The following is a 15,893-nucleotide window of genomic DNA, read 5'->3' on the forward strand; positions in this document are numbered from 1 at the left end:
GAATTTTGAATATAAATGGCTTATAAATAAATGATATCGTTTTTCATTTCTATGCGGGTGATTTAAATATTTCTTCCACAAGAACTTACGATATTTGTCTTTCACTGAACAAAACTTACAAGTTTTTGGCGTTTTTGCTTAAGTTGGCCTTGGACAATATGCCGAACTCTAACACCACAGAAGATCCTTCGATGTCATCTTCCCGACTCGACAACCCCTTGTCCTTAAAACCCGGGTTTTTATACGATTTTATCCCAAAATTCCAACTCTTGGTTGGTCCGAACTGGTGGTCTCCCGTACCCCCATTGGTTTCCGATTTGTTACTAGGAGCGCAATTCGGATCGCGGGGGTATTGACCATCCGCCATTAGTCCCGATCCGGACCGCTCGCTCCAAGGGTAAGATTACACTCCGATTGTCCCGTAAATTACCAAAAATGTATTTTTCTATCATTTTGGAGAGGACGCAGCTGTGTCCACATGGATCCCGGCCACACTCGCCCTCCGAGGAAGCGTTTACTTTTCCTCTTTGAACTCGGTGTTGGGTGACCGCGAAACTCCCACCGGTGTCACTCCTTCTCTCTTCTCTGGGAATGTGACAATTAAATCTCACAGCACTTGATTTTTCCACGTCCCCAGCTCAGTTTACAAAAATATATCACCCATTTGTTGACATTGGCTCCACGGGTGATCTCCCGGCCTCACACGGGGAATACTCACTGAAACACTGTAAATGTAAAAAAAATAATAATAATAACTTTCTACTACGAAAAGGAAAGTGGTAGAAGTTCTCAGTAAGGTATGGCAGCATAGCCCCATTTATGAGAACAAAAATTTTAAAATATATATAGAGTATTCCGCGTGATATAGCACTACTAGCTGTTAAATATTACATGAAAAACTAACACATTATCAATTTTTTGTGTAGGTCTAATAATTTGACAAGGTGCTGCACATTGATTGTGTAAATATACTTTTATGTATTTTGTTTTACATATCAGGGTTGTTTGATAAACAATGATAGTTTGGGGTAGGGCCTCCCGATGGAATATCATCTGCACATGTTTCCGATTGTGTAGACTCCCTATCTTGCAATGAAAAATAGGGTTGCTCGCAGTCCTCAAGTTTTGTCAGGATGATGCCAGAGGATGGGATCGTGTCGGGCACAGAAACTCACACAGGTACGAATTTACAAGATAATTTACTTTTAATACAACAAGTAAATGCTTACAATATATAGGCCTAGTTTGAGTGAGGACCTTCCGTGACGTCTTATCACTGACTCGATATTGTCTAGCGTAGGGTCAACACTCTCTTATTTAAAGAAGAGATATCATTTAGGAAGCCGAGAAGGTGTGGACTATATATGTGGAGTGGTGACATTAGACACCGAGGCAAAAACTCCGTTTACAATTAACACTCGTTTATTAGAATACAAAATACATCTTACAAAAGTTTAGGAGACCTCCTTTTTCTTAAAAACTAATCCGACGGGATACACAGTGAGTCCGGACAACGATGACAGTCTGGGGATACGATGTTCCGGTATGGCAATACAAGGTTCCCAGGGTTTCGTCGCTCCTTCTTATCGGCGAATCGGTGTTCTAGACGGATAGTCTACTGATAGAAGAATTTTACGAACTAGCACACTATTTGTTGTCCGCACGTATCACTCGATTAAAAGTTGACTGTTTTAGTGGGAAAGCTCTATTTACCACTTAAATATTAAATTTAATTTTAAAATATATATACAAATGTCTGGTTCGATCGAATATCTGGTTGGTCATGATCTCCATCTTCCCTTCGAACCATTTTCCAGGAGTGACTAAGGGTCACTTACGTATGTGAGTGGTAATCATGAAGACAATAGATGACCAGTACCTTCACAAATTCCCGTTTATTGGAATGAAATGCTGCTTACATAATTTTGTTATCGAATGTCCTTTATTTCTGGCCACGATCCGTCAATCAAAAGCTGCTCTGTCGGAGTCTTCTCTTGAGCAGATGAACGCGTCCAAGGGTAGGGGTTAGCTTCTACCTACAGAATCAACACCAACAACTGCAGCTCCGGGGTAGTAATGAGGCATCGTCGGATAGTCCGTTGTTCGGGGTCCTTCGTATCAAACAATATCGCTTAGCGGCACGGGTTGGGTTTCGTTGTTAAACGTAATTGGGCTGCGACAGAAGAGACTGTTCGGCTCTAGGAAAACCCTCCTTTTTACCGCCACTTGACTTGGCGGTTCAACGGGGTTTTACAGAAATTTCTTTCCCTGAACCTCTTCCTTTCATTGGTTTCGAAATTTACATGTCACTTTTCGATTGGTCTTCTCTCCCGTTTCCAGGTGAAACAAGATCGAATCGAGTCTCGGGAAAAAGTCTACCCGAGACGATCTCATCCAACACCTTTCCCAGATGTAGCATACATCGCAGATGTCGTTAGAACTAAGTAACCAACGCTTGTAATTTTAGCCTATTATTCCTTTTTTGTTAATCTGTATCTTTCCGATTTAATTTCTAACATCTAACATTTTTGCTACATTCGTTCCGTACAACAATAATTTTTTACACGAATTTCGTGACGGTTCGAACCTCACACTTTTTCGATTTTGACTAGGAATTAAGTAACCGCAAAGCTTTCTATCAACGTCTCTTCCTCTTCTTCTCACGCGATCTATGACCGGAAATGTTGACAATTAAATATTACACCACGCTACACATTACTTCGCTTCCCCGACCTCGCTCAAAACATATATCACCCGTTCATTGACGTTTGTTCGGTGGTTCGTCTCCCGTATCTTGGGTGCGATCCCGGCCTTACAATCTATAACTTTAGGTTTTAAAATATCTTCGCTGTTTATTTCTCGAGTCTTGCATTGTTGTGGTATTAAAAGCAAATATCTCTTTTGAGTATTCCATTGATATAAACAGCTTGCAAATTTCTGTGAATTTTAATAGAAACTCGATCTTTCAACACTAAAAATTTTATCATTGATTGTTGCTTTGTACAGAATAAGGAAGTTAAGCTCACATTTTAAACTTGAGTATTAAATGACAATGTAACATTACAAACTGAGACTATGCGTATATAGATTAGATACTTGGTCACATTTTTATCCCTGCACTTTGTAGAATATTTGTTTTCACAGGTCTGCGCTTCTTTCTGCATCAGTCCATATGTGAATAAAACCACTGATAGTTATTCCCAGATTTGTGCCGGATGTAAAGACTGGTAACATAAAATTTTCTGGGTTTTCTTTATATCTAACCTAAATAGAGAACAGCTTCCTGTAGAAATTTCCAGGAGGCATCTACTTGCCAGAGTGCTGTTGCATTCCTTATCCCATCAAACCAAATCTTTCTATGTCACATCTGGTGGACTTCTTAACCCCAAGTGCAGCAGTTGTCTAAAGTTTTGTCAAACTTTATATATTGATTACTTGAGCCCAGTTCTCTCTCCATATAAATCTGCTTTTCCTTTTATCAACTTTCTCTTATAAGAAGCTTGAGAGGTTAAAGATCTATTTGCATTAACTATAACTTTTTGTTTACTAAATATCACATTGTATCACTCTCCCACATCCTATAGCACATTACAATATTAATGCACTTATTCTGTCATGACATTAATTTCTTTCACAAAATCTCGGATATCTTTTGGAACAACATTTAGATATAATTTAGTTGAGTATTTTAAATCAAAATCAAACATAAAACATTTTAAACATAGTTTAAGTATTTTTTTTAACATTTAAGTAGAAAAATGTATCATAATTTAGTTTTAATTTTGGAAAATTTTGGAAAATTGGAAAAGACAAAAATATAAAAATCTCTAAATCTTAACTTATAATCAGATTTATTTGTTTTTAATTACATTTGAAAATAAAAGATGAGAATGAAAATTTGTTAATGATATTTTACATCTATTAAATCTATTCTTAAACATATTGAATGTGCAGCTTTTATAAAGTAATACACATTTTATTATATAATATACATACTTTAGTTTGAACTATTTTACATGTTTTTAGGGAAAACTACACATCTTTTTTTGTCCTCAAATTTGGAATTAAGAACCAAAGCTCTCCTTTTGAGAGCAGCTAAAATCTGTACTTTTTCTGTATTTTCTAAAAGGACATGATAATATTCCCTTTTTTTATCTTCAATTTTTCTCTTCCATTCTCTTAAAGATTCTTCTTGTTTCATGATTATTTTCTTTTGTTTTCTTTCTAATTCTTGTACTTCTGGAGATTCCTTCAACATTTCTATGCGTTTCATGTCAACCGTTTGACCAAATTTTGATATCATTTTGGCTTTACTCATTTCATTCATTTCTCTAATTTTCTGACTTAGAGTTTCACATTGTTTAGTAAGAACAGCTTGTTGAGAGAGTATTTCTTTCTGTGTTTTCCTTCTCTCAATATTTTGTTTAGCGAGATCTGTTCCTCTTTCTTTCAAATTTTCTAACACTTGATATGGAAATAGAATGGCGGTATTCAGATCTGCAGGCATTTGAGGCGCACAATGTTGTATCTGATCCATAAATAGATTTACAGTAACATTAATTTCATTTAATTCTTTCTGTTTCTTGAGTTGAACTTGTTCTAATGCTTTCTTTACTGGATATATAACATTATCGATTAGTTTTAATTTCTTTGTCAACGATTCCCATTCTAATTTCTCAGCTTCGTGTAATTTTTCTGTTTCTTTTAGTTTTGTTTCTACTTCGGTTCGTTTCTCTCTCAATTTACAAACTGATTCGAATAAATCAGGATCGCAACATGGAGGACATCCACTTCCATCCCATCCAAAATCTTCGTAATAATCTTCTTCTGATAACCAGTCAGATTTATCATCTTCGAAGTCTTCGTTATCCTCCTCTTCCTCTTCCTCTGCTTCCTCTTTTTTCTCTGTTTTTAAAGAAACGTTTTTCTTAAAAAACATAGTCAACAGATCGTGAAATTTATTATTTTCTCCCAATAAATTATCTAAAAGAGAATGTATTTTTGTTTCTTCCTCTTTTAACTTGGCAATAATTTCAGCTTGTTCTGCCATTTTTTCCATTTGTTTATCCAAATCACTTTCCAATTCTTCTTTTTCTTTTTTCTCCTCCTTACATTTATTTATCAACTCTTCTTCTTCTTGGTCGTATTTATCTAATATTTGATGTTCGATATAAAACAGTTTTCGTCTAATATCCGAATATTTTAATTCTTGATCCATCAAACTTCTTTGCAGTCTTAGAAAATGCACTCGACTATCAAACATCCAAATACTTTTTAGGCTTTCAATATAACTGTTCATAATAGTATAATTTAGTATGATTTCATCCGCCATTTTTAATTTACTTGATATATCGGAAGTTTTTTCCATAGAAATATTGTTTGAATATTTCCAAATTTTAAGTTTGTTTTCCACCTGTCTCGGACAACAGCAGGTATTAAAAAATGTACTCGAAGCTTGTTTGATATCGTCGCAACATTTATGTTCGTACATAGTCGATTGTATCTTCAGTAACTCATTCTTAATAGACGGCGACAACCCCTTTCCTCTCTCGAGATAAATTTCTGTAGGAAACTTCAGTTCTATAAATCCATTATATTGTTCCAGTTTATTTGTTATATCTTCTCTCCACGAATTTAAAAGCATTACTTGATTATTGTATGCAGTTTTTCTTCGATGTACATCCACTTCGAGTTTAAGTAATTGTTTATATTTTTGCCTGGCTCTAACGGGTAAATATTCTGGAGGAAGATAATCGTGATCGATTTTTAATTTGTAATCTCCCAAATTTTTTCTTAACAATTTAGCTAAAGCATCATTCGTTCGAAAATGTTCAAAGGATCCTCTCGAAATCGTCTCTCTAGAATCTTCAGATTTTGCTGTTTCTCTCATTTGCGTCAATGCGAATTTTTCGAAATTTTTCGATTCTTCTTCTAACAACTCCTTACTCTGTGATTTTAATTCTAATTTTTTTAATTCTTCCAATTCTGTAAAATCGACATTTTCATATTCGTTTAATGGAAATTCGGCCATTCTCGATGTGGAAACTTCTTCGTTTGTTAAAAATGACGATAACACAACCAGTTGTTGCTGGATATTACTTTTCCACTGAGTATTTAGTTTGTTAAATACCATCTCTTTTTGAGCAACTTCATATTCCAATTTCTTCTTTATATTTTCTGATTTTATTTTTATTTCTTTCTCTAGCGGTGCTTTTATATTATCGTGCACAACAATTTTACTAAAGTCTGATTGCATGTGTTTGGGAAGAATTTTATTTCTAGATGTTAACTTTTCATAATTAGCCCTAAGAAGAGTCATTTGTTGGATTTGATGGAAACGATTTTTTTCCAATTTTTTCAAGTTTTCCGCTTCTAGAGAAACTTTGCATATTTGTTCTAAACTCAACGCATCTTTTTCTATATTAGGAGCCCCTCCCAAATATTCAGATGCGGGAATATTTATATTTTCCGGGAGAATTTTATCGTACTTTGGAGCATTCGTGTAGAAAAGGAACACGTTACCGTCTTCTCCGGTAGTTGCTAAAAGTTTTCCATCGTGGCTACTCGTTATAAATTTTATAGATCCTTTCTGGAAATCGTGAATACCCGAAGACCAAAACGATGTTAAATACATGTCTTCGTTTTTGTTACGTTTCTCAATACAATATACACTCAATACGCCATCGTTATGACCGGATACTAAATAGCTTTTATTAGTCGTAAAATGCAAACACGAAACTGAATCCAACTCAGAAGGAAACATTTTCAATATTCGATTTGGTGTTAGATTAGGAATTTCTCTTTTTGTTAAAATATCCTTAGAAATTGAATATTCGTATAAAAATCCTCTGTTATTTCCTCCCATACATAACCAAAATTTCCCCGCAATGCCTGTATATGAACCACATGTTATATTAAATGGTTTTCTAGGTAATTCGTAGTCCGTATCTTTTTCAAATTTTAAATATGATGATTTCAATTCGGATGTTTTCATATCTTCCGCTTCATCTGTAATATTGGATTCTGCATTAGAAGTATTTTTATATCCATTGGGTTTTGTAAGTTCGTTTTCACTTCTGTTTATTTCCTGTTCATTTGTATTATTTTTTTCCATTTTTGTATCTAAATGCATTAAATTTTCCTCGATTTCTTCATCAATCTCTGCAGTCCGTCTTTACAGATTCAAATTCTTTCGGTATCGTAACGGAAACTTTCTCATGCAACTCCACACTTTTCAATTCTATTTCTTTCCAAGAAAGATCTAAATTATATGTTGATTTATTTTCTCTGACACCATAACTTCTTATAGTTTCAACTACAGTTAAAATATCGTCTTTGCAATATGCAATTATTAATTCGATTTTATCTAACCATATCAACCATTGAATAGGGCGTCGAAGATCAACGAATCCTAAAGGTTTCATTTCGCCACCTCGCACAAAATAATAAAATATCGTTCCATCTAAACTAGCTGTTGCCATGTAAGTAGCAAAAGAATTTGTTTTAATACACGTTATAGCGGCAGTATGTGTTTTTACAACTCTGCGCATTTCGAGATCAAATTTGATTATTTGTCTTACGTTTTTTTTTATAACCATCCACCTAACGACTCCATCTTCAAAACCCAAAATCAGAGAACCACCTCCTCTATCTAACATTCTAGAACCCCACATCATTGAAGTCGGAGCTTGATGAAATTCGTGACTCGTAATCGGAGAATAATTGAGACAATTATATAGACGTAAGATACCATCGGTAGATGCTATTGCAATTATATGAGACGTAGGACTAATTTCACAACCTGTTATTTCAGTGGTTGGAAATCTTCGAAATACTTCTGGTTGTTTAGGTGAAAATGTGAAAGATAAATCTAATTTCCATATATAACCCTTTAAATCGAGGCAAAACCATACTTTTTCATCCTTTTTATCCGGCGATTGGACAGTATAAAGAAGGTCAGCATTTTGTTTGACTAATAATTCAAAAGTTGGTTTTATTTCTAATAAACCTTTCTCTTGGTCTATATTAATCACTTCTAAGCCTTCAGTATCCCAAATTTTAATCCATCCGTCATCTCCAATAGTTAAAAATTCTCCACCTTTTAAAATAATTTGATTAATGTTTCCATCGTGACAACGTCTCTTCCCTTTCTGGCATATTTGAGCTTTTAAAATTCCATCCTCCCAAAGTAATATATTTCCCCAATCAGAAGTAGACAATATTATGTCATTTGGCAATTGAACGAAACTTCGAATATTAGATACATTAATTTTACCAAATTTGCCAAGTTGACTTTTCAGTTTTAAGCCCGTAAAACTATTTTCCATTTTCCAAAATGTTATATGAGAAACACCACTTGTAATAATGTTTCCACTTGTAAATGGTGAAAATTTTACTTGCCAAACATCGTTATCGGATGCTTTAGTCTTTAAAATTATACGTTCTTCTATCCAGTTCCAAATTATAAGAGAATAATTTGGAAAAGAACTAAGAGAGACTAAATACTTTCCGGAATTATCGAAATCCAAATGAACGTATGATTCCTCGGCGCCATTTTGCAAAAGTTTCTTCAAATTAACATCCGGATAAGTAAAAATGTCGATAGTTGGATTAATTCCTTTCTCCGCGACAGCAAACATGGTATAATCGGGATAAGCCGAAATATGTGCAACGCCTTTACCGCAAACAGTTTCGAATATTCTTTGGGATCCTGTTTTCAACTTGAGTATAATTATTGAACTTCCAGCACCAATGACTACAGTCTCTTCTTTCAACAAGCAAAAGTTGGAAAGCATGGAATGTTGCCATCCAAAAGAATATTTCTTCGAAAGCAAAGATTCAGAAAGAAATTGAGATGATGGAGCATTGTAAACCTGTGGTTTGCATCTGATGGCGTCGTAATTATAAAATTCATCCATTTTTTTAATCCTTTCTTGCGTTTAAAATAAATCTAAGTGCATTCCAAATTCGAAATGAATATTCTTTAGTTAGTTCCAAATTTAAAGTTGTTATTCTTTGGTTACTAAGCAACAATATCGATAGTTATTCCGCATACATTTTATGGATAAGAATAGTGTAAATATTTTACGAAAGTTTTTGCTTCGATAATTCTAAGTTTTATTTTAAAACTCCCATAACTTTATCTTTTCATGTGCCATGGCAAGGTTACTTTTGGCTCCTTTTTTTTCGAAAAAATTATTAAAAATACGATAGAAATGGTCTGTTAATTTTTTACTTTGATCAAAAACGTTACAAATCGATCTTCTTGGCAAAAAAAAATTTAAAATTTGAAAATAAAGATGTAACGCTGATTATAGTTTTGATACCCCATTTCAGATCATCCTTCGCCCTGGGGTGCTATTCATATGCAGTGTGCACCCGTTGAACCTGCCTAGTCTACATGCCTTAAACTCTACCGTCAAAGTTCATATATTCTGTACCATATTTATGCTAATAAACAGTACGCTGTCTATATTTTATTTAATCTTGCAGTTGCTCAGTTTATTAGAGGGTGCTTGCTATAAGAATAAGTACAGTATAGCCTAGCCTATATTGTATATACGACTGAATAATCTAGGCAGCTAAGCTTTGCGAAAGAAAATAACAGCTTTCAGAAAGCTAGAATCGAATCTCGGCGGAGAATACCTAAAAATTTTCATGGGTAGGTCGTCACGAAGATGTCGACATCCGTCTCTCACCACGGTCGCAAGAAAGGTCGATTTTCGGTATTCACCTGACACCTAACCCAGGGATGTTGATCGAACTTTGAAACTTTCGCTTATATTTTACATAACGTTGTTTTCTCTTCTGCAATCCAAGAATTTTAACGAGAATCGATGCCTTTCCCCTAGTTAAAACGTCCCGTTTCCCCATTTCTCTTAAATTTTATCTATTCTACGAACGTCAGAGTCAAGGTTCAAATCCTCTGGTTTCACATTGATAAAAATTCTAACACGTACGCTCGAATCTCACTCGGGACTTGCATTATTCACGTTCACGTCGCTGTTATTTTATGCATTTTCTCCTCTATAATAAAATACATTTTTAGCACTTTTAGTCACGGGTTCGGACCCTGTTTGAGACCTCACACTTGGAAATAAAAATAAAGCGCAATTATTATTTTAATTATTTACTTTGTATTTAACAAAGATCATATCTCTACACAACTTTAACATTTTTCTGAATGATTATTTTATAAACTTTCTAACAAATTTAAATGCAAATAACCAATTAGACTATCGCTGGATTGTTCACAGGTTTTACACAAAAATTGTTTAGTTGTAGAAAAAACATTTCTACAGTTTTTAAAGATAGGGAAACTTCTTATTTTAGTGCTCTAACTGATTTCTGTGGGAGCTGCATGTTTATTCGTTAGTCCAACGACAGCCACAAGGTATTAGGTTATTCGACCATAAGTGTCATCATATTGTAAAAGCCATCCAGCCACACAGTAGTAAGTTATTATGATACGAGTGCCGAACACTTCATTCATTCATTCAATATCTTTAGTTTCTTTTTTTTTTTGTATAATAATGTATTCTCAGAATGTATCCTTGCCATTAAGCAATGCATATTTGTATACAAATATATTTTAATATAAATCCACCTTCCTATAGTAAGTCTATGGAAGGTGTTCGCGCTGTTAATTTGGCTTTAAAATTTTTGTCAAATGAATTCATATATATTTTGAATACATTTAATTATTTTACAAAAGTAACAGCAAAGCTCTACGACTGACACAGTTGTACAGCTGACTAATCGGTGTCGCTTCACGATAACATTCGACTACTAATCGTGAAATTTTTCGTATGTGTATCATCATACACATACGAAACCCCCCGCTAAACCCCCCGCACTTACTCAGGAAGGGACAAAGAGTAAATCGTAAACAAGGCAGTAACTTTACGTCCTGAGGCCCCACAGAGGTGAACTTTGTAAGAAAAAAAAAAAAAAAAACATTACTGTGTGTTATAAAGTCAGGAAATAAAACCGATCATTTTAATTCTTTTTATAACGCTTTTTCTTCAAAACGAAATATTTAAATATTGCTTTAAAAAATAGCTTTTCTAAAACTGCAAAACAAATTTTATTCTTGTAAATTTATAATTGAAAAACATTCAAAATAAGACAATGAATGCAGGGTGTGACTAGCTAACTGTATATTTCTAAATGTTTTACAAAATTTCCAATTTTTATTGCTATTTCTGTCCCCTATATTTTATTAAACGTATATGTAATAAAACCTGTTAATTAAATTAATTTGATAAAAATATCCCATAAAAAATAATTAAGTAATCCTCCTATATGAAAGGTTGACGCTCGTCTTTGGATAGAAGCTTCCACCTGCAACCCAACCATTTACTGATCTCCCAATTGTGCATGTCTGCTTGCAGAAATTTCTTCGATAGATCTTACTCCAGACCAGGGGTCCCCAACCTTTTTGTACCTAAGAGTACATTTTAGAATACCGGTCGGACGGCGGGCACCATTTATTTTTTCAAGGCGAATTTAGAATTGTACATAGTTAATAATACATACACATAATGTACAAAAAACATTTAATTCCAAAAATGTAATTTAACATAAACAAGAATATTAACAATAATTTTTATAAAACAAGTAATTACCAAACAATGCATACAAAATCTACAAAGTATAAAAATTCTTTATAAAAAAAATATAAATCTCAAAGTCAATGTGATTTTTGGCATTGCATTTCATTGGCCATTGCTTTGTAATTAGAAGAGTATGTTATTCCCCCTCGTAAGCAATCGTCAAGGTGTTCATCTGTAAGTCGTGATCTGTACTTTGATTTCATGATGTTCATTGTCAAAAACAATGATTCACACAAGTATGTGGAACCAAAAAACGATTTTATTTTATATGCTGCTTTTTTCAAGAATGGAAATTTGTTTCTTTCAACTATATTCCAGAAATTCTCATCTGATACAATGGATTTTAGGATAATGTCGTTCTGAAGATCCAAAATTTCTATCTCTACCCCTCCAGCCTACCCCCTCTGGAGAGACCCGGGATCAAATCCAATCGGGTCGAAAAATCCCCAGGAATTTTTCGGGATGGTCCAAGTGGATATGTTGGGCCCCTTCCCTCATCACCTGGCCGCCCAATTGTATGGTGGCCGAACACATAATGGGCTTGCTTAAAAAGGCCTTAGTGCCTACGGGGGGAGTTTAAAAAAGGAAAAGTTAAAATCTCTTAAAATATCTTTTAAAACAGAAAAACCTAATACCAAATTGATGAAGGGTCATGATATATGCAAAATTCACATATTAGTTTAGTAAAGAAATATCAGTCAACTTTCAAATTAAATAACTGTGGTTTGAAAAGTTCTTTGGAATAGGAAAATTATTATTATTTTTGTTCTACTTTTATTATTTAAGGATTAACATGTCTAGATTATAATAATAAGTATTAAAACTTTATCACGAAAAAGGATATTTAAAAAAATTACTTCTACAGACACTTTCAATTTTTACTTAGAAATAGATATATTCATTTATTATAAAGGATACAAACAAAAATGTATTTGAAAAAAAAGCATAATTTGAAAAACATAATAAAACAAATATTTATTTTATTTGGGTCTGTAATTAATCAAAAACGACGAAACACCATTTTAAAGTGATTTTTATTCAAATAATATATTTATAAATAATATGTAGCCAAAAATGTAGCCACGTCAAATTTATGTAACCCAAAAAGTAGCCAATGCGCCAAATGATATTTTTTACGCCAAACTAAAAAATGGGTAGCCAAATTTGGCGCAAAGTGGCCAAATATGGCAACGCTGGATGAGCTTCAGACAAATGTCTGCGTTGTCACGGCAACCATAGAAACGGACCGATTCATTTCATTTTAGGTATGGGAAATTTGGTTGGCGAAGATTTGGCGCAAGGGGAAAAAGAGATCGGTCGCATTTAGCTTTGTGCTATTATCTGTGTTGGGTGCCATTTCTACTTTTGTGTGGTTAATCATTAAAAATGAGAAAACTTTTACATAGCATTTTATTGAAAACTGAAATATTTTTATTTTTATTGTGGTCGCACAGCGGCGGGCACACATTAAATGATCGGCGGGCGCTATGGTGCGCGCGGGCATTAGGGTTGGGAACCCCTGCTCCAGACCATAAAAGCATTAATCGGTCTTTTGATATGGTTTGTAATAGGTTACGTCAACAGAATATACACTAAAAACGGATTTTTCGATATTCCCCGTGAGGGAGAGGGACAGGATTAAACAATTGCAAAGTTTACACAAGATATAAAGTAAAATAAGTCATATTTCTAAATATTGTATTCCATTTAAAATCAGAAACTTTTTTTTTCAAGACAATAATATGAACAGAATTGATGGGCCTATTGAATGATGTCTAACCAATTCACTTATCTCATCATTTAATAAATCGAATAAGATTATTGTTACAAATTAAGTTATTCGGTAAATTCTATATTACAGTTACATGCTAAATACCAATGAGAAAAATTCGAAGTCACACATTAAGATACTTTCGTCGCAAGTAATTATTACACATTATAAGATATTTCCAAAAATTATTTGTCATATTCATTATTTTTTGGTATTTATATCTAAATCGGGCTTTCAATAATATCGGACAGTACAGAACATTAGTAGTTTAGTATTGCACGGAATAATCAATATCTCTGGAGAAGAGTCATTAAGCCGTTATAAAGTGCTCTATGACTCGTGTTTTACATTCACCGACATAAACTAGTGACGAAGACAATTAATATGAAGTGTAAAGGCTGAAATCTTAAAGAATGTGGATCGGAAGTTAAATCCAGTTTCTGCGACTGGATCTTAGGCCGCGACTCAACTAGCCGTAAAACAGCCGTAAAACCCCTCGCCGTAAAAGCTTTTAATCACGTGACCTATTTGCGTTCGCGCTCTTATTGCGGTGGAGGTCCGGCTAGCGAAGCTTTTTACGGCGACAGTACTATTACGGTGTATACGTGATATATCGATGTAAAGACAATAATTATATTCTACGAGTTTTCTCTATACTATAATTACAAATATAGTAAAAGTAATATCTTTACTTTCATATATTGACTTTTATTATTATATTATTAAGATAATATACAGCATTTATAAGCTTAGCTTTTTTATTATATACTCCTCTAAATTGAAGGATTTTCCTTTGGCCGTTTATATCGTGTGTTTTAGGTATCCATTATTATAATCGGAATACCTCTTGTCGTAGATACATGAATACTTTCGGATGTTTTCGATAAATCTTTCCAGATCTTCTAGAGTAGCCACGAGAGAACGTACACAAAAGCTCGTTTTCCGCCATTTTCGCACCGTGTCACGATGACCTAGATTTAACTGACTTCTGATTGGTGGATGGTACCGGTTTACGGTCGTATTCACTTCGAAAGTTGAACACTTCTCAACTCGCTTTTACGTTGGTTTTACGACCTGCTCGGGCGTAAAATATCATGGTCACGTGATTAAAAGTTTTTACGGCCTTTTTACGGCTAGTGGAGTCGCGGCCTTAGTACAAAAATCAGTTTCGCCTTAGCTGCAAGTTATAATAAAGCCAACACTGCACACACAATACAACAATTGATAAGCTTTATTAATTGAAAAATCTGCACACGTTCCACGAATTGTCTGTTTTTTATGTAAATTTGAATACAAGCGCAGACTACGACTTGTATTAAATACGCCGGATGTTGATGATGATGATCCCACCGAGTTTATATACAAGAAATTATATTTAAGTTTTGTGTTACATATCACGAGAATTCGAATTTAGTTCTCGATGTCTCAGTTCTACAAGCGTTTATCTTTCATTTATACATTATCTGTTAACGTCATGCACTCAAAGAATCCAGAGAAAGCTTAATTTTCAAAATACAAATAAGTTCTATACAAAATTGTAAATGTTATAAGGTGTGAAATCTTCACGAGACACTTCTATTTTTCACTTTTCCACCTTCAATCACCAAAGTTGAATAGCCTCGATGTCCCTTATTATACAAGTTACCGTGCAAATTTCGGTTTGTAATGTTTAGCTATCCTGAGATATTTAACGAACTAGACGTGGGCACAAACACATATGTTGGAAATTAATTTTTTGACTTTTTTCTGTGCTGAGGTGTCAAAACACGACGATTCTAAAAGAACAAAAGTCAAATGTCACACAATTAAAATATTATAACAGCCGGAAAAGTAAACTTCAGCTAATTACATTGATATATTGCTATTGTAGAAAACGTAAAAATTTATAAAAAATTGGTCGACAATTACTTTGAGGGGTGATAAATAAATTCTCTATTAAATATGATATAGAGAAGTGACTAAAATGCCAAATCAATGAATTATTTCGTCAATCTTAAGATTGTGCTTGTTGCAACTCTTTCATTTGACGGTTTACTCCAAATCAATAATTTTTATCGGTAAATATTTACTTATGTCTGTTAAAATTGTTTCTTAAACAATAAAAAAATCATTATCAAAAGTATTTTTGAAGAAACAAATTAAATCTTTATAGAAATAAAACTTTTGAAATTAATTTCTATTTTGAATTGTTTCGAATATAATAAACTACGCCATCCAATACACGTGACAGATGGATAATTAATATTCATTTTGTTAATTTAAAGAGATTTTAACACAACGAGTTTAACATCAAAACATTCCTTAATAATTGTTAAACAAATTATTCTATGAATCAAATGATTTTTTGTAATCTCTTTGTAACCTCACATTTATCCAATACTTCCTCTTCTTCACTTAATGCCCATTATGATTGAAACGTGACGTCAGTAACAAAGATGATGACGTCAGTTTTACAACGAGCGTTTTAAAACTGACGTCATCATCTTTAGATGATTCTTGGTCCGTGC

At 33.6% G+C, this 15,893-nt stretch overlaps 1 protein-coding gene across 1 annotated transcript; it reads right to left on the reverse strand.

The window, feature by feature from the left end:
* Positions 1-3,918: 3,918 nt before the first annotated feature.
* Positions 3,919-9,011, reverse strand: LOC136975436 (cilia- and flagella-associated protein 44-like). The gene is given in 2 exon segments (XM_067270496.1): positions 3,919-7,166; positions 7,168-9,011. Coding segments are annotated over 2 exon segments (4,905 nt in total). The 5' UTR covers positions 8,919-9,011; the 3' UTR covers positions 3,919-4,012.
* Positions 9,012-15,893: the final 6,882 nt, after the last annotated feature.

The sequence above is a fragment of the Centruroides vittatus genome, unplaced genomic scaffold (assembly GCF_030686945.1).
Source record: "Centruroides vittatus isolate TY-2023 unplaced genomic scaffold, ASM3068694v2 contig_1089, whole genome shotgun sequence".
Classification (NCBI taxonomy): domain Eukaryota; kingdom Metazoa; phylum Arthropoda; class Arachnida; order Scorpiones; family Buthidae; genus Centruroides; species Centruroides vittatus.